Source organism: Thamnophis sirtalis, unplaced genomic scaffold (assembly GCF_051295495.1).
Source record: "Thamnophis sirtalis isolate CommonGarterSnake01/CBP01778 unplaced genomic scaffold, rThaSir2_p1.2 scaffold_10, whole genome shotgun sequence".
NCBI lineage: Eukaryota > Metazoa > Chordata > Lepidosauria > Squamata > Natricidae > Thamnophis > Thamnophis sirtalis.
The window spans coordinates 46,614,655-46,639,578 of record NW_028261390.1 but is presented as its reverse complement, the minus strand read 5'-3'; the positions used below and the strand labels follow the sequence as shown (position 1 = coordinate 46,639,578).

Below are 24,924 nucleotides of genomic sequence, written 5' to 3'. Positions count from 1 at the left end.
GTGATTTCCGGAAATGTCATGGAAAGCAAGGGTGCCTACTATTGTTCAGTTTCACACAGACTTACTTTATCAAACATTCTGTTCAACAATCTTGGCACCACAGGGAACACCGTAGGCTGCAAAGTTTTTAAGTCATCCATGAGTAGCCTGATGTCTCCCTGGAAAAATCCAATCCGAGCCCCATGGCAAAGAACCACACACTAAGGACAAGAGAGAAAGAAAGAATCCAAAATATACCAAGGCAATTAAAATTTAATTGGCTTATTTTTAAAAAGATGAGCAGAAATTGGAGCAGTTGGTTTATTTTATCACTGCAGCCCAAGTTATCAGCATTCCCTTTTGCACCACATACATATCAGCATAATCTGTTTGATAGTTAGGGAGCACACAGACAAAGCTTTTGTTCTTCAGCCACTTTGACATATTCCTAAAATTATATTTGCTTATTAATAGCATTACTTAAATTTAGACTGTTCACCAGCTTCCACTCTTACAACTGGCTTTTTTCTAGTTACAGAAAATTTACTAGGAGGCAAAGTTGAACAATCCCTTAATATAAGCTATCCATCTGGCACATTACTTCTTTAGTAGATGACTTTTTAAAGTCACTTCTTTGCTTAAGATACAGTGGATATAACACACCCCTGTTAAAATGCCCAGTTTTTGAGATGTAAAAAATCAGACCAAGATAAATTACTTCAGAATTTTTTTTCACCTTTAATATAACATGGAAACTACAATTCAATTAAAAACAAAGTAAAGTCTTGTAGGGGAAATAATAAAAAAATTACAATAACATGGTTGCATAAGTGTGCACACTCTCTAATGAGTAGGGATGTGGCTGTGTTCAGAGTTCACCAATCATATTCAAACTGATGTTAAATAGTAAAGAGTACACACCAGTGAAGACAGATATCACCAAGTAGAAATATGGCACAACAGTGACATTACCAAGAATGGGGTGTCCTCCAAAATTGAAAAAATATATATGAAAAAACAAGAAAATAGGTCTGAGAGCTTACCAAGAAGCTTAAGGTAAAGGTTCTCCTTGCATATATTTACTAGTCATTCCCGAATCTAGGGGGTGGTGCTCATTTCCGTTTCAAAGCCAAAGAGCCAGCACTGTCAGAAGATGTCTCTGTGGTCATGTGGCCAGCATGACTAAACGGTGAAGGAGCACAGAAAGCTGTTACCTTCCCACCAAAAGTGGTTCCTATTTTTCTACTTGCATTTTTACATCCTTTTGAACTGCTAGGTTGGCAGAAGCTGGGTCAAGCAAAGGGAGCTCACTCCATCCACTACATGGTGCTAGGGATTAGAACCACCGAACTGCCAACTTTTCTGATCAACAAGCTCAGAGTCTTAGCCACTGAGCCACCGCATCCCTAGTGAAACATAGTGGTGGCAGCATTATGCTTTGGGTTTGCTTTTCTTCAGCTGGAACTGGAACTTTAGTCAAGGTGGAGAGAATTATAAACAGTTCCAAAAATCAATTTTGACACAAAACCTTCCGACCTCAAAGGTCAAAGTTTTAGAAGGGCCTAGCCAGAGCCCAGACCTGAATCCAATTGAAAATCTGTGGGATGACTGAAGAGGGCTGAACACAGGAGATGCCCTTGGAGAGCTTTTGCAAGGAAGAATGGGCAAAGACTCCCAAGGCAAGGTGTGCCAAGCTACCAGGCTCCTACCCAAAAGACTGACTGCTGCCATCAGATCAAAAGGTGCTTCAACAAAGTATTAGTTTAAGGGCATACACATTTATGCAACTATATTATGATACATTTTTAGTGAGATTTTGCTCCCTAAAAGATTTCCACTAAAAACAAACTGTACAGATAATTGTTATATTTAAAAAAAGTGTGTGGGGGGGGGAATCTGATTGATCTTGATCTGATTTTTTTACATCTAAAAAAACTGGCATTTTAACCAAGGTGTGCAGACTTTTTATATCCACTGTACTTGTAACTCCAAACATATCCACCTTAACTGTCTCCATCCCTGAAGCGGTGAAAAATTAGTGTAAAACCACCTGCCTGGTTAGCTAATACTATATTTATAAATATCATACAAACATATCATTTCTTCCTCCTACGGAAAAGGGAAGAATAACTAATCTTGTGACATCAGAGAGCTAAAGTAGAACTAAGACTACAATTTGAAACTGGCTGATCAAGATTGTTCTCTGATTTGTAATGAAGTTTCTGTTTATATTTGAAACACTTGAGAAATAGTCTAAGGACACCAGACACTTAATAAGCCTCAGCCAGTGTGGCAAATAATCAGAATTTTGAATGCTATAGGCAAATTATCTGAAGTCATTAGTTGCTTGTCCCTGGGATCTGACATCATAGTTGGTATCTATGTCTCCCGAGCAGGCTTTGTTTTATTATTTTAGTAATAATAGCTCCATTGTGTTTTAGCCAATTTCAAGACAGGAAAGCAATATATGTTACAGCAATCACTATGGAGAGAGCATTCTGAAGAGAGAGAAGTTCCCCAAGGATGGGCTCCAGTACAAACCCAAAAGTTTGGAAGACTAAAACTCTGGTCCTAATGAAAGATTCAGATTGGATCCTGCAACATTATCTTGGGACCCATGTTTGCCTTCATTACTGGGGAATAAGCCTAGAATTTTATCTGCCAAAACACATCCCCAAAATTGGCTTCAGCTTGCATGCAAATGTAAGATAGAAAGGTACTACTTGGACTTGAGCAATGTTTCTCAACCTTGGAAACTTTAAGATGTATAGACTTCAACTCCCAGAATTCCTAAGCCAACATAATAAAAAATTTAGCTAATTACTGTTGTTGTTGTTGTTAGTTGCAAAGTCATGTCTGACCATCGCAACCCCATGGACAACGTTCTGTCCAATGCTTGGGTTTTTATTTGTAGTAACTGCATTAGAATATGTGTCCTGTCCATGACTTGTTAAAGCAGCTACATGTACTCCACTAGCCAACACGTCACTAAGAAACTTAGTAGAATTGTAACAGGGAAGGTATGTGTGTATGTATGTATGTATGTATGTATGTATGTATGTATGTATGTATGTATGTATATGTATATGTATGTATGTGTATATATATGTATATGTATATATATAGATCTATATAATATAGATCTATTTCAAGCTATTTAGCTCTCATCAGCTAGCTTCGAATCCCAGTAAGGGTATGGCTAGCTGATGAGAGCTAAATAGCTGGAAATAGATCTATACTAGTCTCCCTTTATTTATTTATCAGCATAAATACAACACACACACACACACACACACACACACACACACACACACACACACACACACACATAAGATACCTTCATGTTTGTTTGCCATCTTATGTTATTTCACTGTCAATGAAATCTGAAGAGGCTGTGCTTTTAGAAACAGTTTCATTATCAAAGAAGAAAGCAGCCAATTGAGATTGCTACCATCTTTCACTTAATTCATATCATATTTTCTTATCCAGGATGACAACATTTTTAATTTTTTTAATTAATTTTTTAATTTTTAAAGAATATTTTATGTTCAGTGAAATCTGTATTTAAATACCCATTAGGTTCATTCAGGAATAAATGTATTTTTCAATTTGTAGTTATCGATATAAGAAAAATGAAATTACTCAGAGATTAAACTGCTGCAGACAGGAAGGCACTACAGAGAGCGATCAATTCAGCACAAGAAACCATTAGTTGCCCTCTTAACACCACTGGATAACATCACCAGGTCTCGCTGCTTTAGCAGAGTAAGGAAGATACTCAGAGATGATTCATACCCAGGTCTCTTTGCACTTCGACCATTGGGCAGAAGAAATCAAAGCGTAGCCAGCCGAACAAATAGGTTTAAAAATAGTTTCTATCCTTGGACTGCCAGACTCCTAAACATAACCATAATCACTCCAAGCACACTCGGAAACATATGACTAGTTTTCCTTTCTTTTTCTTTTCCTAATTACTTGCATAGGGATTAAATTATTTATGTTGTTTGCATTTGTTGTCATGGATTGCATGATACATGATGTACAATGACAATAAAGGCTATACATTATTTTTCAAACAAAATTCTAAATCCAATAGGACTAAAAAGGATTCAATTAATTATAAGCAATTATGATAGCCTACAAGACAATACATGTATAAATTAAAACACCTTCAGTGCACACAGAACACAATAGAAAAAAAAAGTATACAATATAAAGCTGAGACTATACTCTTCTTCAGCTGCAACAAAACCATAAGTATTAGCAATAAATGCAAACATAGAGTATCCTGCAGATTTTGTATATTCAACTTGGTCTGCTTATGCTAGTGGAATTTTTTTTAAAAAGGCAGTGTGGCTGGGTATAAAGAATAACAGACAATGACCTTGACAGAGATATGCTATATATATATCCAGGCAGAAACCCAATATTTTTTTTTTTTACTGTTGCCTTTTTTGTTACATTTTTGTTGTTGTATTAGTGCTGATATATATATATATATATATATATATGTATGTATGTATGTATGTATGTATGTATGTATGTATGTACGTACGTACGTACGTACGTACGTTAGACATCTTTATATTTATTTCTTCTTCATTTGGGATCTCAAGGTAGCACACACTGATATCCCATCTTTCCTTATTCACTATCAGATTTAAAAAGTTCTAGCTCTTGGTTCCTATGTATTGCTGGGACAACTATCATTCCTAACCAATGATCATATTGGCAGGGAGTTGTTCTTATTTTTTACACTTATATCCTACCTTTCCTTCAGGAGCTAAAGGCAGCATGCATAAAACTTCCTTCAGCACTTTTATCTACAGCCCTATAAAATGGTTGGGCTAAAAAGAGCAATTATTTCTTAATCACTCCTTCAACTTCAAGGGCAGAAAATGGATTTGTATTGAATGGGAATTGTATATTGCCAATTTTTATTTGGGGAACCAACATTAAGAAAATCATGTGAGTCTAAGAAAAGATTTACCTGTTGCAAGTAACCCGGCATACATAGTTTTACTTACCTGGACTATTCTTTCAAACATATGTGCAAGAGGCAAAAAGGAAATATGTGTGTCACTTGGGCTTGTTATATATCCACTCTGCAAAAGACGAAACTACTTAAAAATGACATTAAAAATACAGATGCCTACCTCAACAATTCTTTCAAACATATGAGCCAAGGGTAAGAAGGAGATTAAGGTGTCTTCAGGAGAAGGAAAAACTGCTTTCTGTCAGCAGAAGCACCAGGAAGTAGAAGGGAAAAAGAAACCAATTACAGAAGAATAATTTTTAAAACGAAAAGCTACCATGTCCAAGCCAAGCAAAACAGAATCAATAGACATGATCACCACAGTCATAGGAAGAATGGGAAATAAGCCCAGTTTGGTCCATTAAGCCACTCAGAGTAATGTTCTATGCCCTTTCTACAATTTTATCATCCGTGCTTTGAAATTCCAAACTAAGACAATTATTAAAATTAAAAGGATGTTGCAGAGCTGTATTAAGTCAATGCGTTATACCTCTAAATTGGAGAAGCAAATCTCAGCATTAATATTCTAATAACCAAGGTATATACTTATTACACTACGATTACACTTATATTTATGTCTCATATTCAAGGTATGTGCAACTTATGTGCTTTTCTTTTAGAGACAACGAACTGACTTTTTAGCAAAACATCTTTTGCTTCAAGACCAAAGATCTTGTCATATAAGGCATGAAGCATTTAGTACCTAAATCTTAATGTGGATAGTTCTCCAGATACACTCGGATGTAGTTTGGAATTTTAGAACCTAGACCCTGAAATGGGGAGGATATTGAATTGTAAAAGATTAGTTAAGAAACTTCAAGCTGTTCTTTGATTATCAATTGTTTTAGAAAAATCAATTTTGCTTCAGAGTTGCAAATAGGATAAAATCAACCAGAAGATAGGCAATCCACATAATTCACCAAAGTATGAATTTGATCTATGTGTAGCAAAGATCAGAGAACATCAGAGACAAGCAAACTTGCACCAGAGAAATTAGAATATGAATATGCATGTATGTGTATTATACACACACACACACACACACACTCACACTGTGTGTATATGTATGTGTGTGTGTATGTATGTGTATATATATATACACGCATACATACATACATATACATACACACACACACATACATACATGTATGTATGTATGTATGTATGTATGTATGTATGTATGTATATAAAAGACCAGAAACAATAAAACATGGCTTCCAGAAAGCAGAATTTGTGTGTTGAACTACAAATCAAGCCTGTATTTAGCTCAACTCCCATTCAGTGGTTACATAAAACTTGTATACTTTCTTATAAGAAAATCAAGATATGTTTATAACATGCTAAGGTGTTGTTTTTCTCCAAGAATTTTGTATTGGTTGTTTTAAATTTTTAACCTCCCATCCCCATGGCAGAACCCTTAAAACATTTAAAATAACAAATCTGCAAAATAGAGAAGCTGCAGTTAATTTTCTATGAAATAATACAGTATTAGATGACTTAGGTGACAGATTAGATACATATGCTAGGAGGAAGATATTAAGCAAGCAAACAACCTAAATGTCATTTGCTTTCATGTTAGGCAAACTATTCTAAGTACCTCCTTAAAGGTAAAGGTAAAGGTTCCCCTCGCACATATGTGCTAGTCATTCCCGACTCTAGGGGGCGGTGCTCATCTCTGTTTCAAAGCCAAAGAGCCAGTGCTGTCCAAAGACATCTCCGTGGCCATGTGGCCAGCATGACTAAACGCCAAAGGCGCATGGAACGCTGTTACCTTCCCCCCAAAATGTGGTCCCTATTTTTCTACTTGCATTTTTTACATGCTTTCGAATTGGCAGGTTGGCAGAAAAGTACCTCCTTATTTCACTTAGTAATACTGAAATTCTAATATCCCAGCTTTTTGTAAACATTAGTAAAATACCAGATTAAACACCTAGTATAATAGAAATGTCACACTTTTAAAGGATATTAACAGGTATATACTGTATGAATTACACATTCTATTGTTTTTAATTTAAGTCAATCCCTTGGATAGGAAGCGTTATAAAAACCTAGCAGTCCTACTAGTACTGATCTAACATATATAAGTTTCATTTTAAAACAAAGCACTAATAAAATTAAAAATACAGATTTTTTTTTCTCCCCCTAACTACAGAATTGGAAGCTGCAGTTTTTGGACTTCAATAAACTGATTACATCAGGTTGCTAAAACTGAAAAAAAACCTTCTGTAAAAGATTAATCACTTTTTTCCAAATGAGTTACACTCCAAGGTCTTAAAAAAATCCAAATCAGCAACCTTTACCTCTGTTGCTTTCACAAATGCAGACATATTGCTCACTATATTTCGATGAGTAATCATGGCTCCCTTAGGCATTCCTGTGAGAAAAAAGGTATAAAGATTTGAAACAGCAAAGAGATGAAATTTCTAAATGGGTTCATGGAATTCTTGTACAGGTGATCATCGACTTACAACCATTTAGTGACCTTTAAAATTACAGTGGCACTAAAAAAAGTGACATGACCAATCTTCACACTTACAATTCTCACAGCCACCCCATAGTCACGTGATCAAAACTTGGGCACTTGGCAACCATCATGTATTACATAAGATGGTTGTAGATCCCCAAGTCATGAGGTCGTCATCTGTCACTTTCCCAGCCAGCTTCCAACAAGCAAAATCAATGGGGAAAGCCAAGCTCACTTAAGTAACGTGATTCACTTAACAACTGCAGTGTTTTACTTAACAACTATGTCAAAAATAGTCATAAAATTGGGTGTGTCTCACTTAATAACCCTCTTGTTTAGCAACAGAAATTATAATCACAATTATGCTTGTAAGTCAAGGACTATTGTACATGTCAGCAAGAGCTTAAAAACAGGCTGTAACAAATCCATGTTTTATAACTGTTACAATTATAAAATCAATTTTATAATAATAAAATGTTTCTTCTACATTATACTGTATTATACGGATCTCCAAATATGAATGCATGTTTAGATTGTAGTGGTATCTACAGCAATGCTGACAGTTTACTTTAGCATTATATTTCAGGTGTTAAAAACAACTTTATCATCCTTTTCGTCTCCAATATCAATTCCAAGACAATCATACCTGTAGTTCCACTGGTGAAACAGATTATGGCTAGATCTTCTGTTTGTGGAAGCTAAAAAGAGAGAAAAATCTCTAGTATCCTTCTTTTCAAACCAGCACAGTAAAATAGCCACTATGTATATACCGCTAGAAGCTACATGGTACTTACAACAGGTTTGTGTTTGTGGGTTCTTCCTGATACCTTTGGAGAGGGGAAACGACAGCAAGTCAGATAGGAGTTGAAACCACCTTTTGCAAAAACTTTCATGTATATTGTTTCAAAAGTTGCAATGAATTTTGTTTAGACAAGTGTAATTTATTTGAATTCTTATGGATTTTTTTTTCAAAATGGAAAGGAACCTGCATATTGGATATACATGGAATGAACAAGGGTTTATTCAGTGACCATTCAAAATTACAATGGCACTGAATGGACTTACCATATTTTTTGGATTATATGACGCACCGGAGTATAAGATGCACCGAGGTTTTGAAGAGACAAATTAAAAAAGTTTTTGCACTCTGCAGACCTCCCCAAAACAGCCCGTTTTTTGTTAAAACGCCCCCCCTTTAAAAAAAAGGCATGTATAGCTTTTAGGAGACTTGTAGAGTGCTCCTAGGGGTGCCCCCCCCAAATATGAGCAAAAATTGGGCCGTTTTTTGTCAAAAAAGAGGGCATGCATAGCCTTTAGGAGCCTTGCAGAGAGCTCCTGGGGGCTGAGAGGGCAAAATTGAGCAAAAAATGGGCCGTTTTTCACTCATTTTTGCCCGCCTCAGCCCCCAGGAGTACTCTGCAAAGCTTCTAAAGGGTCTGCATGGCCATTTTGGTGAAGGTGATAGGGTTTCAGGAGGCAAAAAAATGCTATATTCAGTATATAAGATGCATCCAGATTTTCAGCCTCTTTTTTGAGGGAAATGTGCGTCTTATACTCCAAAAAATAGGGTATGACCTATACCTGAAGCTAGGGTCACTGCAGCACCTCTACAGATATGCGAATAATTTGAGTGTTTGGCAATCTGCCCATCATTACAACCAATTGCCTATCTTACTCCTCATTCTGCCCCATTGAGTTCCCACAGGTTTTGGGCCTGCTTCCCATCTCACACAGTCCCAACAACCATCATCCTTTCCCCCCCATCACGTTTTGCTTCAAGGACCACCTGTTTAAATGTTTAATGTCATCTAAATGTTGTGCAATGCCAAGAAAAATCCTTACATTGCTAGGAGTTTGGGAGGGTTTTTTTAATGTAAAATCCAATTTAGATGTTATTCAGTTGGGTAGAATATTAGTTTAGTTTTGCAACAGGCAAAAACTCCTTGCTTTCTTATTTCAAGTCAGGATGTCTCACAATAAAATCTGTTTTATTTACCTCAAATTCTTTCATGCTGATGATATCTACACCACATTTTTTTCCACAGGCCACAAGGTCTGTGTTAAAAGGGTCCATTATCACAATTGTTTTAAGGGCTGATATTTCTCCTTTCTCAGTTTTATCCAGAAGTAGTTCAGCTTTCTCTGATTTGTCACAGAAGACCACTGTTATATCAGCTAAATCAAAAAGAAAAAAGATTATTAATTCAAATCTGAGTAATCAGAAATGATCATTGGCTTACCTGAAGGGTCCTTTTCTGGGTGCTGCGAAGGAGAGTCAAGCATGGGTTAAATACAGCCACTCTGCCCAGGACTGAATTGAAACTTTAAGCCACGTCTCTGGTGCCGACTAATCCTCAGATTTTCTTCAATGAAGGCGTGGACAATGCACACAGAGAAGTTCAGGAACAAAGTCAACCAAAGTCATAACACTTATCCATAAGTTCAGAAGAAACCATATGACAACTGGTAGTGTAGACCACAGGGTGGGGTTGGACTCTCCTTCGCAGCACCCAGAAAAGGACCCTTCAGGTAAGCCAATGGTCATTTTCCTGGGTGCTGCTCTGGAGAGTCCAAGCATGGGACATACCCAAGCTAAATGTCACTAGGGAGGGAAGTGTAAGCGTCTAGGGTCTCTCCACTGGTATGAATGCCCTGGAGAACTCGCCCCCCAAATGCCCTCTCCACAGAAGCAAATTTGTCCAGTCTGTAGTTTAGAACAAAGGGAGACAAGGAAGTCCACACAGCAGCCTTGCAAATCTCATCTATTGGTGCCTGGGTAGTCCAGGCCGCCGTAGTGGCGGCACTTCTGGTAGAATGTGCGGTGATATGGCGTGGCATCGGAATAGACTGAAGAACGTGAGCTGAGGTGATACAAGCCTGTAGTCAGCGACCAATGGTCTGAGAAGAAACTTTGCAGCCCTGGGAAGCTGGTTGAAACGCGACAAAAGGTGATTCAGAGCAACAGAAGGCAGCCATGCGTTTGATGTATTTATGTATTGCTCTACAAGCATCGAACATGTGCCACTTGTTCTCCTTGGGCTGTTTGGAGTGGGGAAGTATGACCTCCTGGGCCCGGTGAAACCAAGAGTTGATTTTGGGTATAAATGCCGGGTCCAAATGGAGGATCACTCTGTCAGGTTGAATCAAGCACAAGTCCTCACGAACTGACAGTGCTGCCAATTCAGAAATTCGCTGTGCAGACGTGATGGCAATCAAAAAGGCTGTCTTAAATGTCAGATGCTTGAGGGTGGCCGAGGTTCAAAGGGCGGGGCAATGAGAGCCCGTAACACTACATTGAGATCCCATGAGGGATGTCTGTGAACAACTGGAGGCCTCAGGTTGGTTGCACCCCGTAGGAAATTGCAGATGATGGGATGATGACCAAGGGAAGAGTGCTTGTCTATTGTCAAAATTGTGGACAAGGCCACCACCTGCTGTCTGAGAGTGTTAGGGGCCAGGCCATGGTCGAGTCCACCTTGCAAAAAGTCCAAGATCTGGGAAATCATAGCCGCAGTCGCCACAGCGTCGTGCTCTCTACACTAGCTGTCGAAGGACTCCCACGTGGCGTCATATAGTCTGGTTGTAGAAGGCCGTCTGGACGCCTGAATGGTGTGAATGACCTTGGTGAAAAGGCTACCCCTACTTAGGAGGTCCCTCTCAAGTGCCAGACGGCTAGTTGTAGCCACTGGGGCTCTGGATGTTGAAGCGCCCCCTGGCTGAGAGAGACCTTGTGTTGGGGAATCTGCCAAAGGGGGTTGACAGAGAGATTCACCAGGTCGGTGAACCAGGTTCTTCTGGGCCAGTAGGGAACCACGATCAGAATTTCCGCCTCTTCCAACAAAATTTTCCGAATCACCCTGGGAAGAAGAGGCAACGGGGGGAACACGTACATCAGACCCGGTGGCCATGGAGAGTGTTGACCCCCTCAGCTTGCAGGGTGTGGAACCTGGAGAACCTGGGAAGGTGTGTGTTGTCTGGGGAGGTGAACAGGTCAACCAGAGGATGGCTGAACCTCTGAGACAACTGGTGGAACAGGTCAGGGTGCAGGCGCCACTCCGAGTGATCAACTGTGGCCCTGCTCAGACAGTCCACTTGGATGTTGTGGACCCTGGAAATGTGCTCCGCTTGGATAGAGCATAGGTATCTTTCTGCCCATCTTCCCAGGGACTCTGATTCCTCCATCAGGGACCTGGATCAAGTGCCCCCTTGGTGGTTTATGTGTGCCTTTGTGGCCACATTGTCAGTTAGGATTCTCACGTGATGCCCCTTGATGTGCTCTTGAAAGTGAACGAGTGCAAGCCGCGCTGCTCTCAGTTCCAACCAGTTGATGCTATGGGACGCTTCGGGTGGTGACCATCTGCCCTGTGCAATCTGGTTGTAGAGATGAGCACCCCAGCCGAATAGGCTGGTGTCCGTTGTGATGGTGAGATGGTCTGGCTCTTTGAAGAGGGTGTCCCTTGCCAGCGTGGGGGACATCCACCACTGGAGGGACTGATGTACCTTTGGTGAGACTCAACCAGCTGTTGAGAGTTGCTCATGTTGGCCCTCTGGTAGGTGTCAAGAATGAAGGCGTGCCAAAGGTACTATTGACAAGCACGAAATCATCTTGCCAAGGAGTTGTGACAGCTGCACAACTGATGCCTGTGATGAGTGTAGTACCTGCAACACTTGGCTTCTGATGCTTGCCAACCGCTCTGGAGACAGGGAGACCTGGCAACTGGTGGTATTGATGATAGCACCCAGGTGCTGCAGCCTGGTGGTCAGATGCAGATTACTCTTTTCCTTGTTACAATACAATAATACAATACAATAGCAGAGTTGGAAGGGACTTTGGAGGTCTTCCAGTCCAACCCCCTGCCTAGGCAGGAAACCCTATACCGTTTCAGACAAATGGCTATCCAACATCTTCTTAAAAACTTCCAGTGTTGGGGCGTTCACAACTTCTGGAGGCAAGCTGTTCCACTGATTAATTGTTCTAACTGTCAGGAAATCTCTCCTCAGTTCTAAGTTGCTTCTCTCCTTGATTAGTTTCCACCTATTGCTTCTTGTTCTACCCTCAGGTGCCTTGGAAAGTAGTTTGACTCCCTCTTCTTTGTGGCAACCCCTGAGATATTGGAACACTGCTATCATGTCTCCCATAGTCCTTTTTTCTATTAAACTAGACATGCCCAGTTCCTGCAAGCGTTCCTCATATGTTTTAGCCTCCAGTTCCCTAATCATCTTTGTTGCTCTTCTCTGCACTTTTTCTAGAGTGTCCACATCTTTTTTACATCGTGGCGACCAAAACTGAATGCAGTATTCCAAGTGTGGCCTTACCAAGACATTATAAAGTGGTATTAACACTTCACGTGATCTTGATTCTATCCCACTGTTTATGCAGCCTAGAACTGTGTTGGCTTTTTTGGCAGCTGCTGCACACTGCTGGCTCATATTTAAATGGTTGTCAACTAGGACTCCAAGATCCCTTTCACGGTTACTACTGTTGAGCAAGGTATCATCTATACTGTACCTGTGCATTTCGTTTTTCTTGTCTAAATGTAGAACCTTACTCTTGTTGATGGAGAACCCGTGATGTTGGAGGGTTCGCAGTGTGTCCTGCAGGTCTTGTTGCCGTGACGATGACTGGATGAGAACGTTGTTCAGGTAGCAATGCAGGCGCACTGGGCGAGATCTCAGGAATGCCGTCACCACGGCTAGGATCTTTGTAAAGGTTCGAGGTGCTGAGGGTAGGCTGAATGGCAGAGCCCTGTACTGGTAGTGGTGGCCTGCATAAAAGAGTCTCAGGAACCTGAGCTGAGCTTTGCGAATGGGGATGTGGAGGTAGGCCTCCTTGAGATCTATGGATGTTAAGTGATCTCCCGGCCTGATGCAACCCAGAATTGACTGAAGGGATTGCATCTTGAACCTCCGGTAGGTTATATGATAATTTAGCTTTTTTAGGTCGAGGATCCCCCTCATCCCTCTGGAGTTCTTTGTGACAAGGGAGAGTATTGAATAAAACCCTGTCCTTTCCTGACCTGGTGGAACCGGTTCTCTGGCGTTTATGTCTCAGAGGTGAACAATCTCCTATTCCATGAGAACCTTCTTGACCGGACAGGACGGGGTTGGACATAGAACGAAGTGTCGGGGAGGGGGAGAAATGAACTCTAACATTAGATCTATGCATATCGTCTGAAGGACCCACTGGTCCGATGTGATCCACTCCCATTGGGCGTGGAACAGCTGGAGATGCCCTCCTATGGGAGCCATCCACTGATGGTCACTTATAGCGTCTGAAGGGTGTGGAATTGGACCCTCTGCGATAGGGATGTTTGGAGAAGGCCTGTTGATGGTTTCTGTCACGAAAGGGCTGATCGTCCTGGGACCTATTCGTGCCCTGAGAGTATGGATATTGGAAGGAACTAGAGGTAGATGGCTGCTCCAAGTTCCGAAAAGGCTGCCTCCTATAAGTTTGTGAACCCTTACGGTCAGATTTTTTGTTGAACGAAGGCATGACCTTCCTTTTGTCCTTGTTTTCAACCAGGACAGGGTCTAGGGCCTCCCAAAAAGCTTGCCGCTCTTAAAGGGAGCCAAGGCGAGCTTCCCCTTGGATCGCATATCCGCATTCCAATGTCTGGGCCATAAGAGGTGCCTGGTGGTGACATTAGAAGCCAGGGATCTAGAGGCAAATTTGGCAGTGTTCAGGGTAGCATCAGCAGTGTACTCTGTCGCTGCGATAATTTTGTTAACATCCTGCCTTAATTTGGTATCCCCAGCCGGAAGCTTGGCGAAGATCTGTCTCAGCCAGAGTAGCGCCACCCTGCACAGGAAGGATGCAGAAGCAGAAGTTTTAATGTCCCAAGTCGCCGCCTGATGAGTCTTGTGGCAGCCTTTTGTCCTCCGCCTTGAGCCCTTCTAATAGTTTAGGGGGAAGCACTGAGTTGGAAGTGAGCACCGCCACAGGTGCGTCCATGGGAGGCAATTTCAGTAAGTCATCTAGACTTGGGTCAACTGTGTACAAGTTCTTGTCATTACCACTAGGGGTAACAAGGGTGCCTGGCTGCGCCTATTGCTTTTACACCACATTAAGAAATAACTTTGGAACTGGCACAATTTCCTGAATAGGTTCTGGTTCCTCAAAGAGTCCTTCACTGAGGTCCTCTGGTGCAGGAGCAGCCGGAGCTGGGGTGCTAGTACCCAAGTGGGTCAAGGCTTTGGCCTTGTTAAAAATAGTCTTGAAATTAGTATACTTGAACAAGTAAAAAAAGGCCGGCTTGTTGGGAACAGCAGCCTCATCTCCTGAGAATTCTGGTTCTAGCCCTGGATCAAGGTCCTCCTCCCAGTCAGAATCCTCATTGGCCAAGGAAGAATGCGATGACTGAGGGGGCTGGGCTTGAGCCACTTCTTGTGAAGGTCCCGGTGTCAGGAGTGAGCATGATTTGCGTGGGTGCTTGGCCCGTTGCATCATGCCAGCCTCTATCCCTTGGGAAATGGCCCTGGCAATGACATCCTCCATTTCTATGGAAAGATCGGGTTTTCTTCCGGTGGGTGAGCTCTGGGCGGGGGCTGAATGGCCGGTTGTTGGGGTGCAAGGGTCCCCACTATGACTGGCTCATCTTCCAGATCAGAAGGACATGCAAATAGGTCTGCTCGATCGGCCATCAAAGGCCCAAGGGTGCCTGCCATTGCAATGGAATCAGCAGAAGAGAATTCCTGGCTTTCATCCTCACTCTCCAACATTGGAGGATCCTGATCAGGTTGAACCCTGGGCGAGTGATCTCCAGGAAAAGCAGGCCTGGCTCTCTGGGCCTGGAGTTGAGCCCTAGAAAACTGCTTCTCTAAAGCCTTCTGGCGTCTGATGGCATCTCTGTCTAGGCCTGAACTCTGCTTAGTCCCCTGCCTAGAGTAAGGCTTGCTTGCTCTGATGGCCTCCCTGGCTGCCTTGCCAGCCTGTCTGGTATAGGCCCTGCTGGTGAAAGGACCAACTTGCTGTTCCTCAGGGGCCCTGTTTGCCATGATTAAATGTGGGGATGTAAGGCCTGAAAGGAAACTTTCCCCCACTCACCACCTCAGACAAACAGTCTTAGCACTCTGGTGCAGAGGCACTGAAGGCAAGGGCAAGCAAAGGTCAGCAGTCCTTTGATTGGTGAAGGAGAATGGTGAGAACTCCAAGCTACCAGCACTCATACAGGTCAATTAATGTAGGGCGCAACCATGTGGGCCACCAACCTCCGCTGCCACCCTCTGCTGTAATGGTGGAGGTGTGAGTAGGCAAACCTGCCGGAATTCCAGACAGGAAGGCTTCTAGCGGCGACCTGCAAGAGACAGGCAATCAGGCAGCTGTAGCTCCTTTTTGCGGCAAAAGTAGGTCAACAAAATGGCGGCCATGTGCGATGCTCTCAAAATGGCCATCACCAAATGCAACCCACCTAAAATGGCCACCCACATATACCGGAGAGCTCTGAGGCTCTGCACCAACAGCTGGCTCACTCAGAAGCACGGTCAGCAGCAATGAAGGTCTCAGTGGGGCTACAATCGCGCTGGCATCGGCACTCCGACCCATGCGCCTTCCCCCACAGCTACAGCTGCCTGCAGTCTCACTGTGCCCAAGCGAGCCCAGGACAACAGAGAGGCTGAAATTGGTGAGAACCAGGGAATTAAATTAAAAGGAGACTCCAATAATCAGGAAGAAGACTAGAATCTTTGTAGTAAAATAGAAAATCAGAGTCCAAGCAATCAATTAGGAATGAAGAGAAACTGGAAGCGTGTCCACTGGGCTATCTGAATTGAAAAAATGTGGGGATTAGTCGGCATCAGAGGCGTGGCTCAAATTTTCAATTCAGTCCTGGGCAACTTGGCAGTATTTAACCCATGCTTGGACTCTCCAGAGCAGCACCCAGGAAAATAGTTTGGATTCTATAATTAGAAAATGGGTTACCTTATCATACCGTCCAATCAAGGTAAGAATCTGTAATCAAAATCTGGAGTAATCTCATACGGTAATCTTCGTTTGTATTTCTTTAGACCCAAATCTTTTTCTCTCTCTTTTCAGACTAGTATGACTTACCTAATGGAATTTTATTAAAAGTGCTTCTGGTATCAAGCTATTCTAAACCAAACAGAGGCAACCAGATTTTCTATATGAATTTACTATAGTTACTCTTAATAGCAATGGCAATAGCACTTAGACCTATACACCACTTCACAATGCTTTACAGCCCTCTCTCAGTGGTTTATAGAGTCAGCATATTGCCCCTAACAATCTGGGTCTCATTTTACTGACCTTGAAGGATGGAAGGTGAGTCAACCTTGAGTTGGTGAGACTCGAACTGCCAAACTGCTGGCAGCCGGCAGTCAGCAGAATTAGCCTGCAATACTGCATTCTAACCACTGTGCCACCATGACTAATGGTTGTAGAGACAAATCAATCCTAGTTTTATTGCTATAGCAGCTTTCAAAATAATTAGCATCATAAGCTAAATTATATTAGAATATTACTTCACAGAAAGAGTAGTGGAAGTTTGGAACCAAATTCCAGTGGAGGTAGCGAGTCAATCATAAAGTAAGTAAGTTTAACCATGCTTGGGATAAACATATGTTTATCATTGGACAAAAATTAATAAATAAACAGTAATATATAAAATAATAAATACATTAAAAAGAAAACAAAAGAAAACAAAAACTCAAAGGACAGACTCAATAGACCACTGTTTTTTTCTGCTGTCAGTTTTCTATTTTTCTATATTCATTGATGTTCAGACTCATCAGAGTATAAGGGTTTGGTTTAGTAAACTGAAGTGTTCAGAACATACCTTTATTTAAAATAAAAACGATAGCATCTGTTCCAAGAGTATCATAGAGTGGCACAAGCACCATCGAGTAAGTATAACATCCTTGTTCAATGATAACCCACTGCAAGCAGAGCAGAAAGAAGTCAGGCCTCATTTGCAAAGCTTAACTCTAGAAGAAGAGTATACGAAATTCTCCCAGTCTTGAAAGTATTGGCCACTCTATTTTTCACAAAAGGTTTTTTCACAAAGGCAATATGGAAAGTTCCATCCAAAGAAAATACTGTTTTTTTCCCTACAATCAGATAAAAACTTCCTTTAAAAAAAAAACTAGCATAATAAATTTGGGAAAGATGCAAATGAAGCATATTTTTATTTGTGTTTCCTAGACATATGTTTACTTATATAGTTTTTTAAAAAAAATAAATGTACTAAGTTATAAAGAAGTCATATAAAAATAACAACCTGGAGAAGCATCATGCCATTAACTACATAACATTCACTAGTAACCACAATTATGTAAACCATCATAATAAATGAGTTCAAGTCCTGCTTTAGCCAGCTGGGAAAATTCTATATCAGTTACACTCTTTCAGTCCAACTCATCTCACAGGATTGTTATTGTGGGGGAAATAGGAAAAGGAAGGTGTGACACCTAGAGTTATTTGTAAAAATAATAAGGGTGGAATACAAATAAATAAAATCTAATCTAATAAAATCTAATCTAATAAAATCTGCTCTTTCCTATTTGAGTACCAATGTCAGACACAAGCATTTAAATCATATTATTTCTCTTTTGACATTTGTATTTTACCTCCCTCTCCTCTTCAAAAATCTATGTAGATAAACAACTCTGATTTTTATTATATTAGCTATTTTCTTTCAGATGAGATAAGGATTCTCAAGTGACCCTATTCCTACTTAGTTATGAGTGGTGCAGTGCAGTGGTGGGATTCAATTTTTTTTTTACTACTGGTTCTGTGGCCGTGACTTGGTGGGAGTGGCAGGGGAAGGATACTGTAAAATCTTCATTCCCACCCCACTCCAGGGGAAGGATACTGCAAAATCCCCATTTACTCCCAATCAGATGGGATTTGGGAGACAGAGAATAGATGGGGGCGGGACCAGTCAGAGGTGGTATTTACCAGTTCTCCGAACTACTCAAAATTTCCACTACCTCTGGTGCAGTGGTTAGAATGCTATATTGCAGGCTGATTCTGCTTATTGTCAGGATTTCAATTCTGACTTGCTCAAAGTTGACTCAGCCTTCCATCTTTCTGAAGTCAGTAAAATGAGGACCTAGACTGTTGGAGGCAATATCAAACTATGTAAACCACTTAAAGAGGGCTCTAGTAGCACTCTATATAGTGGTATAGAAGTCTAAGGGCTAGTGCTAGTTAAGAGTACAGGATATATGAACTAAGTTTTTACACTTTTTGTTTCCCACTTGGCCATTTAATGTAAACTTTAGCACTTTAAATGGGCTAAATGAGGGGTGTCAAACTCGATTTCATTGAGGGCCACATCAAGGTCATGTTTGACCTCAAAGGGACGGGGTGAGCATGGTCAGGGTGTGGCCATGGTGGGTGTTTGACACAGGCTCAAGATGCATTTTCCTCTTTGCATTCAAAACAGTTATTCCAGACAAAGTAAGATTTACTTTCTGGCACAAATAGTCTCAGTTCCATAATGTAGAGATTAAAGACATGTAGAGTCCCCAACTGCTATGGAGTTTGACTCTTTTGTATAGGAGCAGATCTGAATATATGCATAATATTGTCAGAACAGAGATGTTTAAAAGCCTAATGTGAGTTAAGACCAGAGGTGAGTTGCTCCCAGTTCGGCCCGGATCGGCCGAATTAGTAGTGGCAGTGGCAGGAGGCTCCGTTCGCCCACCTGGACGCATCTGTGCATGAGGAAAAGCTTCCTGGCATGCGCAGAAGCGATGCATGCACGAGCAAACTAGTAGTGCCGGGATTTGAAGCCCATCTCTGGTTAAGACAACCTAAACAACCCACAGGGTATTATATTTATACTTGCTGGGTTGAATGATAAATTAACATTTAGAACCTTAAAATACTTTTAAACAAAACAATTCATTTCTCTTTAATTCATCCACATCTCCTTTTTGTCTTCTTCGTGTATTAATCCATCTGCCTTATTTATGGCACTTCTCCATCCCCAAATAACAAAACTGTACACGCTTTGTTAATGCTTAGGCAATATCAACTCAGGTTTCCCTTTTCCCTGTTGAATCTGTCCTTTGAAATATTAACTATCTCTATGTAGAATACTTTAGCTGACCTCCCATTTTTTATTTTTAATAGAGTTCTTTGAAAACATTATTTTTTTATTCTAGATATCTATTGTAAAGAGGAACACTGTACAACATAACAAAATCATTACAATATATTGCTAAATGTCTAGAAAGATTCAGAAAATATGCATGCTGTGCAGAAACATTTCCAGGTCCATTTGGACTACAACTGGATACACAATTAAACCTCACTGACTTCACTGGGTTTTATGCATATCTGACAAAATCTGCCTTCTATCTGCCAGATTTGCACGATCCAGTCATAATATGATTTGATTTTGACTCGGTGTTCTGTAAATTCAGCCATTTGAGCTTTACATAGTAAATCATAATTTAGAAATAACCACTAGACATTTTCACATGACATACTGCAATTAAAAAAATCTTACAGTTTGTGCATACTACTATATCCTACATCCAATTATGTTCTGTATTTTAAGTTTTTAGGCTCACTATATTGTTTACAACCATTATGGGGGAGATAATACAATCCAGTTGTAAGTGAAAACCAAGCAAATCACATTACAGCCACAGATAAGTGTGCAAACTCTTTGGATTAGGCCTGTTCCATATTCCTGAAGCCAGGAATCATGTGTAAAGCAGCCAACAGGAAGGAAGATAGAGTGCAAGGGGCGGAGAAGGAAACATAAACCGAACCTCCCGTGGCCCATTTTTGGCTGCCAGACTTCTGTAGGAGCCCATTTTCAATTGCCAGATTGCTTTAGGTCATGGGGGCCAAAAACAGGTCCCACTGTGGCCTGTTTTTGGCCACCAGACTGCTGTCGGAGGCCATGGGGGCCAAAAACAGTCTGCATGCGGGGGCCCGAGGAGCATTTTGGCCAGCAGAGACACCCTGGACCAGTGCCCCTTGTTATTTTCAGGCCGGCCTCACAGACCAGATTTAAGCATCCTGCGGGCTGGATCCGGCCTGTGGGCCTTCAGTTTGACACTCCTAAGCTAAACTGTTGGGTGTACATGTAAAAAAAAGATTCTGTAGATTAGATAATTATGGTAAATAGTGACCAAGCTGAAACCTACAATGTCATTATGTGTTAGGACATAAAAGACTAACACTGTAGCCCACACAATGGGTGAAGATATGAACATAGATATGTAACACTAAATTAATTTTAGGCACGTAGATTACTGAACATGGAGTACAAAGGAATTAGAAAGAAAAGGTATGTATAAAACTATAGGTAAATAGACATTGTATCAAACTTCCTGCACAGAAGAGAGCATAACTAGACTACTTCTTTATATTGAAGATTGCGAGCTATTGCATTATAGCAATCTAAATTAATGGATTAACTAAGTAATATGTTGCAATGAAAACTATATATTATTTCACCATTTGTATATATTTCCAACATTATAAACTCCTGGGTAAAGCTGATAAAGTAAGGGATAATATGACAGCAAGATAAATGTCACTAAGTGAAGAGGTCGGGAACTTATAAACATTATTAATAAAAATTTAATAACTTTCACAGTTATTTTCCTGGATCAGGTTAGTGAAGACTTCTTATGAAAATTGAATTCACAAATACATATGAATTACAAGAAAAACATAAAAAATAAACTGAGCCAGTATATGCATAGGCAAAATGCTTAACTATCATAGTTATAACTCAATTTTGTGATCTGCAATCTCAAGCCTACCTGTAACTCATGTACTATTAAAAACAACAATAACTATGCACTATTTCTAAAGGTCTGTCAGAAGCAACAATAGTTAATTGCACTAATTTATCACTAGTTTTATGCTGCCAAGATTTCTGAGGTTCAATTAAACACAGAATTACAGGCAACTTACAAAAATACTAGCTTTGGCAAGGTAAGCAAAACTGTATCTTTCAAGGGAAAGCAAAAAAAATCTCAAGTATTACTCAAGCCGACAGGAGGACAGGAATCATGCCTATCAGGGCAGATTCTCCACCGCTAGAAGCATTTTACTGAACACTACAGCTCTATATTTAAACACTCTTTTTTAATAGGATTTATTGGACTAATGATCTTTGATTACCTCAGGTCTGTTCTGGGAGAAGAGTCCTATGAACTGGTCAGGAGATGGTTTGAAGCCTCTATTAAGAAGGGCTGAACCAACACATTCTGCTTTTTCTGCAACCTGGGTGGGTGGGGATATGGGTGGGGGTATGGAATAGGGGAAACACAAATGTCTGTATTAATACACTTGGATATTTATGGCTTTGAAAGTTCCTTGTAATTTCATTCAATAATGTCTAATCCCTGAACATACTTTATATACATGCTAATATATTACAATAGGATGGAATTTTCCGTAAGAAAGGAGATGCCTAAATGAAGCTTGAAGAACAAGTGTGCAGTGTTTGGATCCCAATCATGGCTGAATGTAAGTTTTGCTTCTGTGCCTTCTCTAATTGATGTTCACTAAATTGACGTTCCACTAAAGTTGAGGTTTTCTTAGTACTCCAATATTTTAGGTTATAGATGACTAATATATTCTATCTACACACAGAATACTAGTTGATTACGGATCATTAAGGCTTAATTTCTAGTGATACTATATGAAAATGGGATTTTTTTTCCCCTTTAAAAAGCAATATATTACCAAAAGGAGAGCCAGTTTGGTGTAGTAGTTGAAGCATCAAGCTAGAAACCTGAAGATGGCTGTTGGTTCTTACCTGATACACTCTGTTTCTGTTGAAGTGGAGACAGCAGCCAGACTGGGTTTGCTCCGTCCAGTAACCAATTGGACTGAGTCTACAACTTATGATGTCATCGGGCCCTTGTGGCTTCTCCCCAGTTCAGGCGAAGGAAAACTGTAGACTCAAGTGAGAATTGTGAGAAAAACGTACATGTGCAAGTCCATAGTCTCTGTTTCTTTTTCCTCCGCACAAAAAATTTCCAGTGTATGACACATACCAGGGCTGGCTGCTGTCTCCACTTCAACAGAAAATGAGCATATCAGGTAAGAACCAACACCCATTTTTCTGTGATCGTGGAGACAGCAGCCAGACTGGGACGTACCAAAGACTGGGCTGTCCACTAGGTGGAGATACTAAAGAAAGTCCGTTAAGGCACAAGCACTTGTTGCAGCACCCTGCGCCCAAAGGTTGCGTCAGCCGATGCATACTTGTGTAACTTGTAATGACGTATGAAGACCGTGGGAGAAGCCCACGTGGCTGCCCGGCAGACCTCTTCCAACGTGACCTGCGTGGACCAAGCAGCAGTTGTCGCAGCACTTCTGTAGAATGAGCTGTAATGTTTAGAGGAACCAGCAAGCACTGGAGTTCATAAGACAGTTTAATACAGGTCCCGATCCATCGCCCCAGACTCGACGATGAAGCCTTGGTACCCAAGGAAGCCTGGCAGAAGGAAACTAAGAGAGCTTCCGAGTGGCGGAGCGAAGTAGTACGGTCAATGTACGGTCTTGAGGGCACGTCGTACGTCAAGAGTGTGCCACTTACGCTCCTTCTCATGACGAGGATAAGGGCAGAAATCAGGCAAGGCTAACTCTTGACCCCTATGGAAGGAGCTATTCACCTTCCGTATGAACGTCAGGTCCAGTCTTAAAATGACTCAATCTGGATGGAACACACATAAGTCATGCCTGACTGAAAGGGCAGCCAAATCAGAAATACATCTTGCAGATGTTATACCCACCAAAAACAATGTCTTAAAGGACAGCAGTTTCAAAGAAGTGGATCTCATAGGTTCAAAGGGCAAGGCAGTCAGAGCCTCTAGGACACGTCCCAAGTCGGATACCTATGGATGGCAGAGGGACACAGGTTGGACGCTCCAGAAATCTCCGGATCAAGGGATGAGAAGGTAGATGGTCGGAGGCAAGACTGTCCAGGACAGAAGCCAAAGAAGCCACCTGTTGGCGTAATGTATTAGGGGTAAGGCCCTGATCAAGCCCCCTCTGGAAGAAGTCCAATATCTGAGGAATGGACGCTTTATGTTGGTCAATAGTCTTGTTGGTACACCATAGTGCGAATGCCCGCCAGGTGGCATCGTAAATGCGGTTAGTAGAGCTTCTGCGTGATGCCTGAATGGTAACAATGACGTTGAAGGAGATGTTATCGGCTGTTAAGGCTTGCCGCTCAATCGCCATGCGGTTAATTATAGCCACTGGGGTTCGGGATGACAAACTGACCCCTGGTGCAGAGACAGGAGAGATCGTGGGATGTGCCATGGAGTGGAGATTGACAGAGTCACTAGGTCAGCAGACCAATGCCGGCGTGGCCAGTCCGGCGCTAGCAGCAGTAGTTCTGCCTCCTGCTCCAACATTTTCCGAATTACTCTCTGAATGAGGGGAAGGGAAGGAAACGCGTACAGGAGACCTTTGGGCGACTGGTACCTGAAGACATCTACTCCTTCTGCCATGGGATCCATGAACTGCGAATAATACCTGGGTTGTTGTCTGCCATCGCAAACAGGTCTAGGACTGGGAGACCGAATCGTAGTGTCATTCGATGGAAGAGGTTCGGATGGATGCTCCAATCCGCCTGATCTATCCTTGTCCAGCTCAGCCAGTCTGCCTGGACGTTGGAGACACCTGAGATGTGCTCTGCCCTGAGAGATGACAGGTAAGATTCCGCCCACTGGCACAACAAGTTGGACTCCTGCATTAGGGGCCAGGAATGTGTTCCCCCCTGCCTGTTTATGTGCACCTTGGTTGTGGTATTGTCTGTTAGGACTAATATGTGGCGGTCCTGAAGTTTGTGTTGGAATTGTCTGAGGGAGAGGCGAACAACCCGCAAATCTAGCCAATTTATGCTGTTTTGGCTCTCTTCAAAGGACCACTGACCCTGAGCCACTAGGTCCTGCATGTGTGCCCCCCACCCTGTCAGACCTGTGTCCGTCATGTCCGTCATGTGAGACGGTACGGATCCCTGAAAAAGGTCCCCTGCAAAATCGCCGGGGACTGCCACCGTTTGAGGGATTGTAAGACCTGGCTGGGAAGGGGAACCCGGAGAGGAGAATAGCTCCTGTCGGCCTTCTGATGTGGAAGCATGAACCATTGAAGGGTCCTGCTGTAGAACCTGGCCCATGGGATAACCCCGAAGCAAGACACCATCTTGCCCAAGACTTGGGAGAGAAGAAGTGACGCCTTGGGGAGGCATAGCACCTTCCTGACAAGCTCCTTCAGACTGAGTATGCGATCATTGGACAGAAACACCCTCTCCGCCACGGTGTCTGTTAAGACTCGGAGGTGGAGAATGCGAGTGCCGGGAACGAGGTGACTCTTTTTGAGATTCACCCCGAACCGGTGATTCCGCAGTGAAGACCGGGGGGGGGGGGGGGCAAGGACAGACTGAATGGAAGAGCTCGGTACTGGAAGTGCCCCCATAAGACAAACAGAGATATTTTCGGT

The 24,924-nt window shown here is 41.8% G+C and overlaps 1 protein-coding gene across 2 annotated transcripts in view; it reads right to left on the bottom strand.

The window, feature by feature from the left end:
• Nucleotides 1-24,924, bottom strand: part of ACSL1 (acyl-CoA synthetase long chain family member 1) — a 54,997-nt gene that overhangs the window by 13,273 nt on the left and 16,800 nt on the right. The window contains exons 5-12 of one of the 2 annotated variants that reach the window (XM_087724528.1): nt 21,589-21,690; nt 17,270-17,369; nt 9,475-9,653; nt 8,273-8,305; nt 8,125-8,176; nt 7,315-7,388; nt 5,136-5,213; nt 66-200 (exon numbers count right to left, since the gene is read on the bottom strand). In XM_087724528.1, the coding sequence (XP_087580654.1) occupies nt 66-200; nt 5,136-5,213; nt 7,315-7,388; nt 8,125-8,176; nt 8,273-8,305; nt 9,475-9,653; nt 17,270-17,369; nt 21,589-21,690 (753 nt within the window). Of the gene's footprint in view, nt 1-65; nt 201-5,006; nt 5,085-5,135; nt 5,214-7,314; nt 7,389-8,124; nt 8,177-8,272; nt 8,306-9,474; nt 9,654-17,269; nt 17,370-21,588; nt 21,691-24,924 lie in introns of both variants that reach the window. The other variant, XM_087724529.1, reaches the window with a different exon arrangement.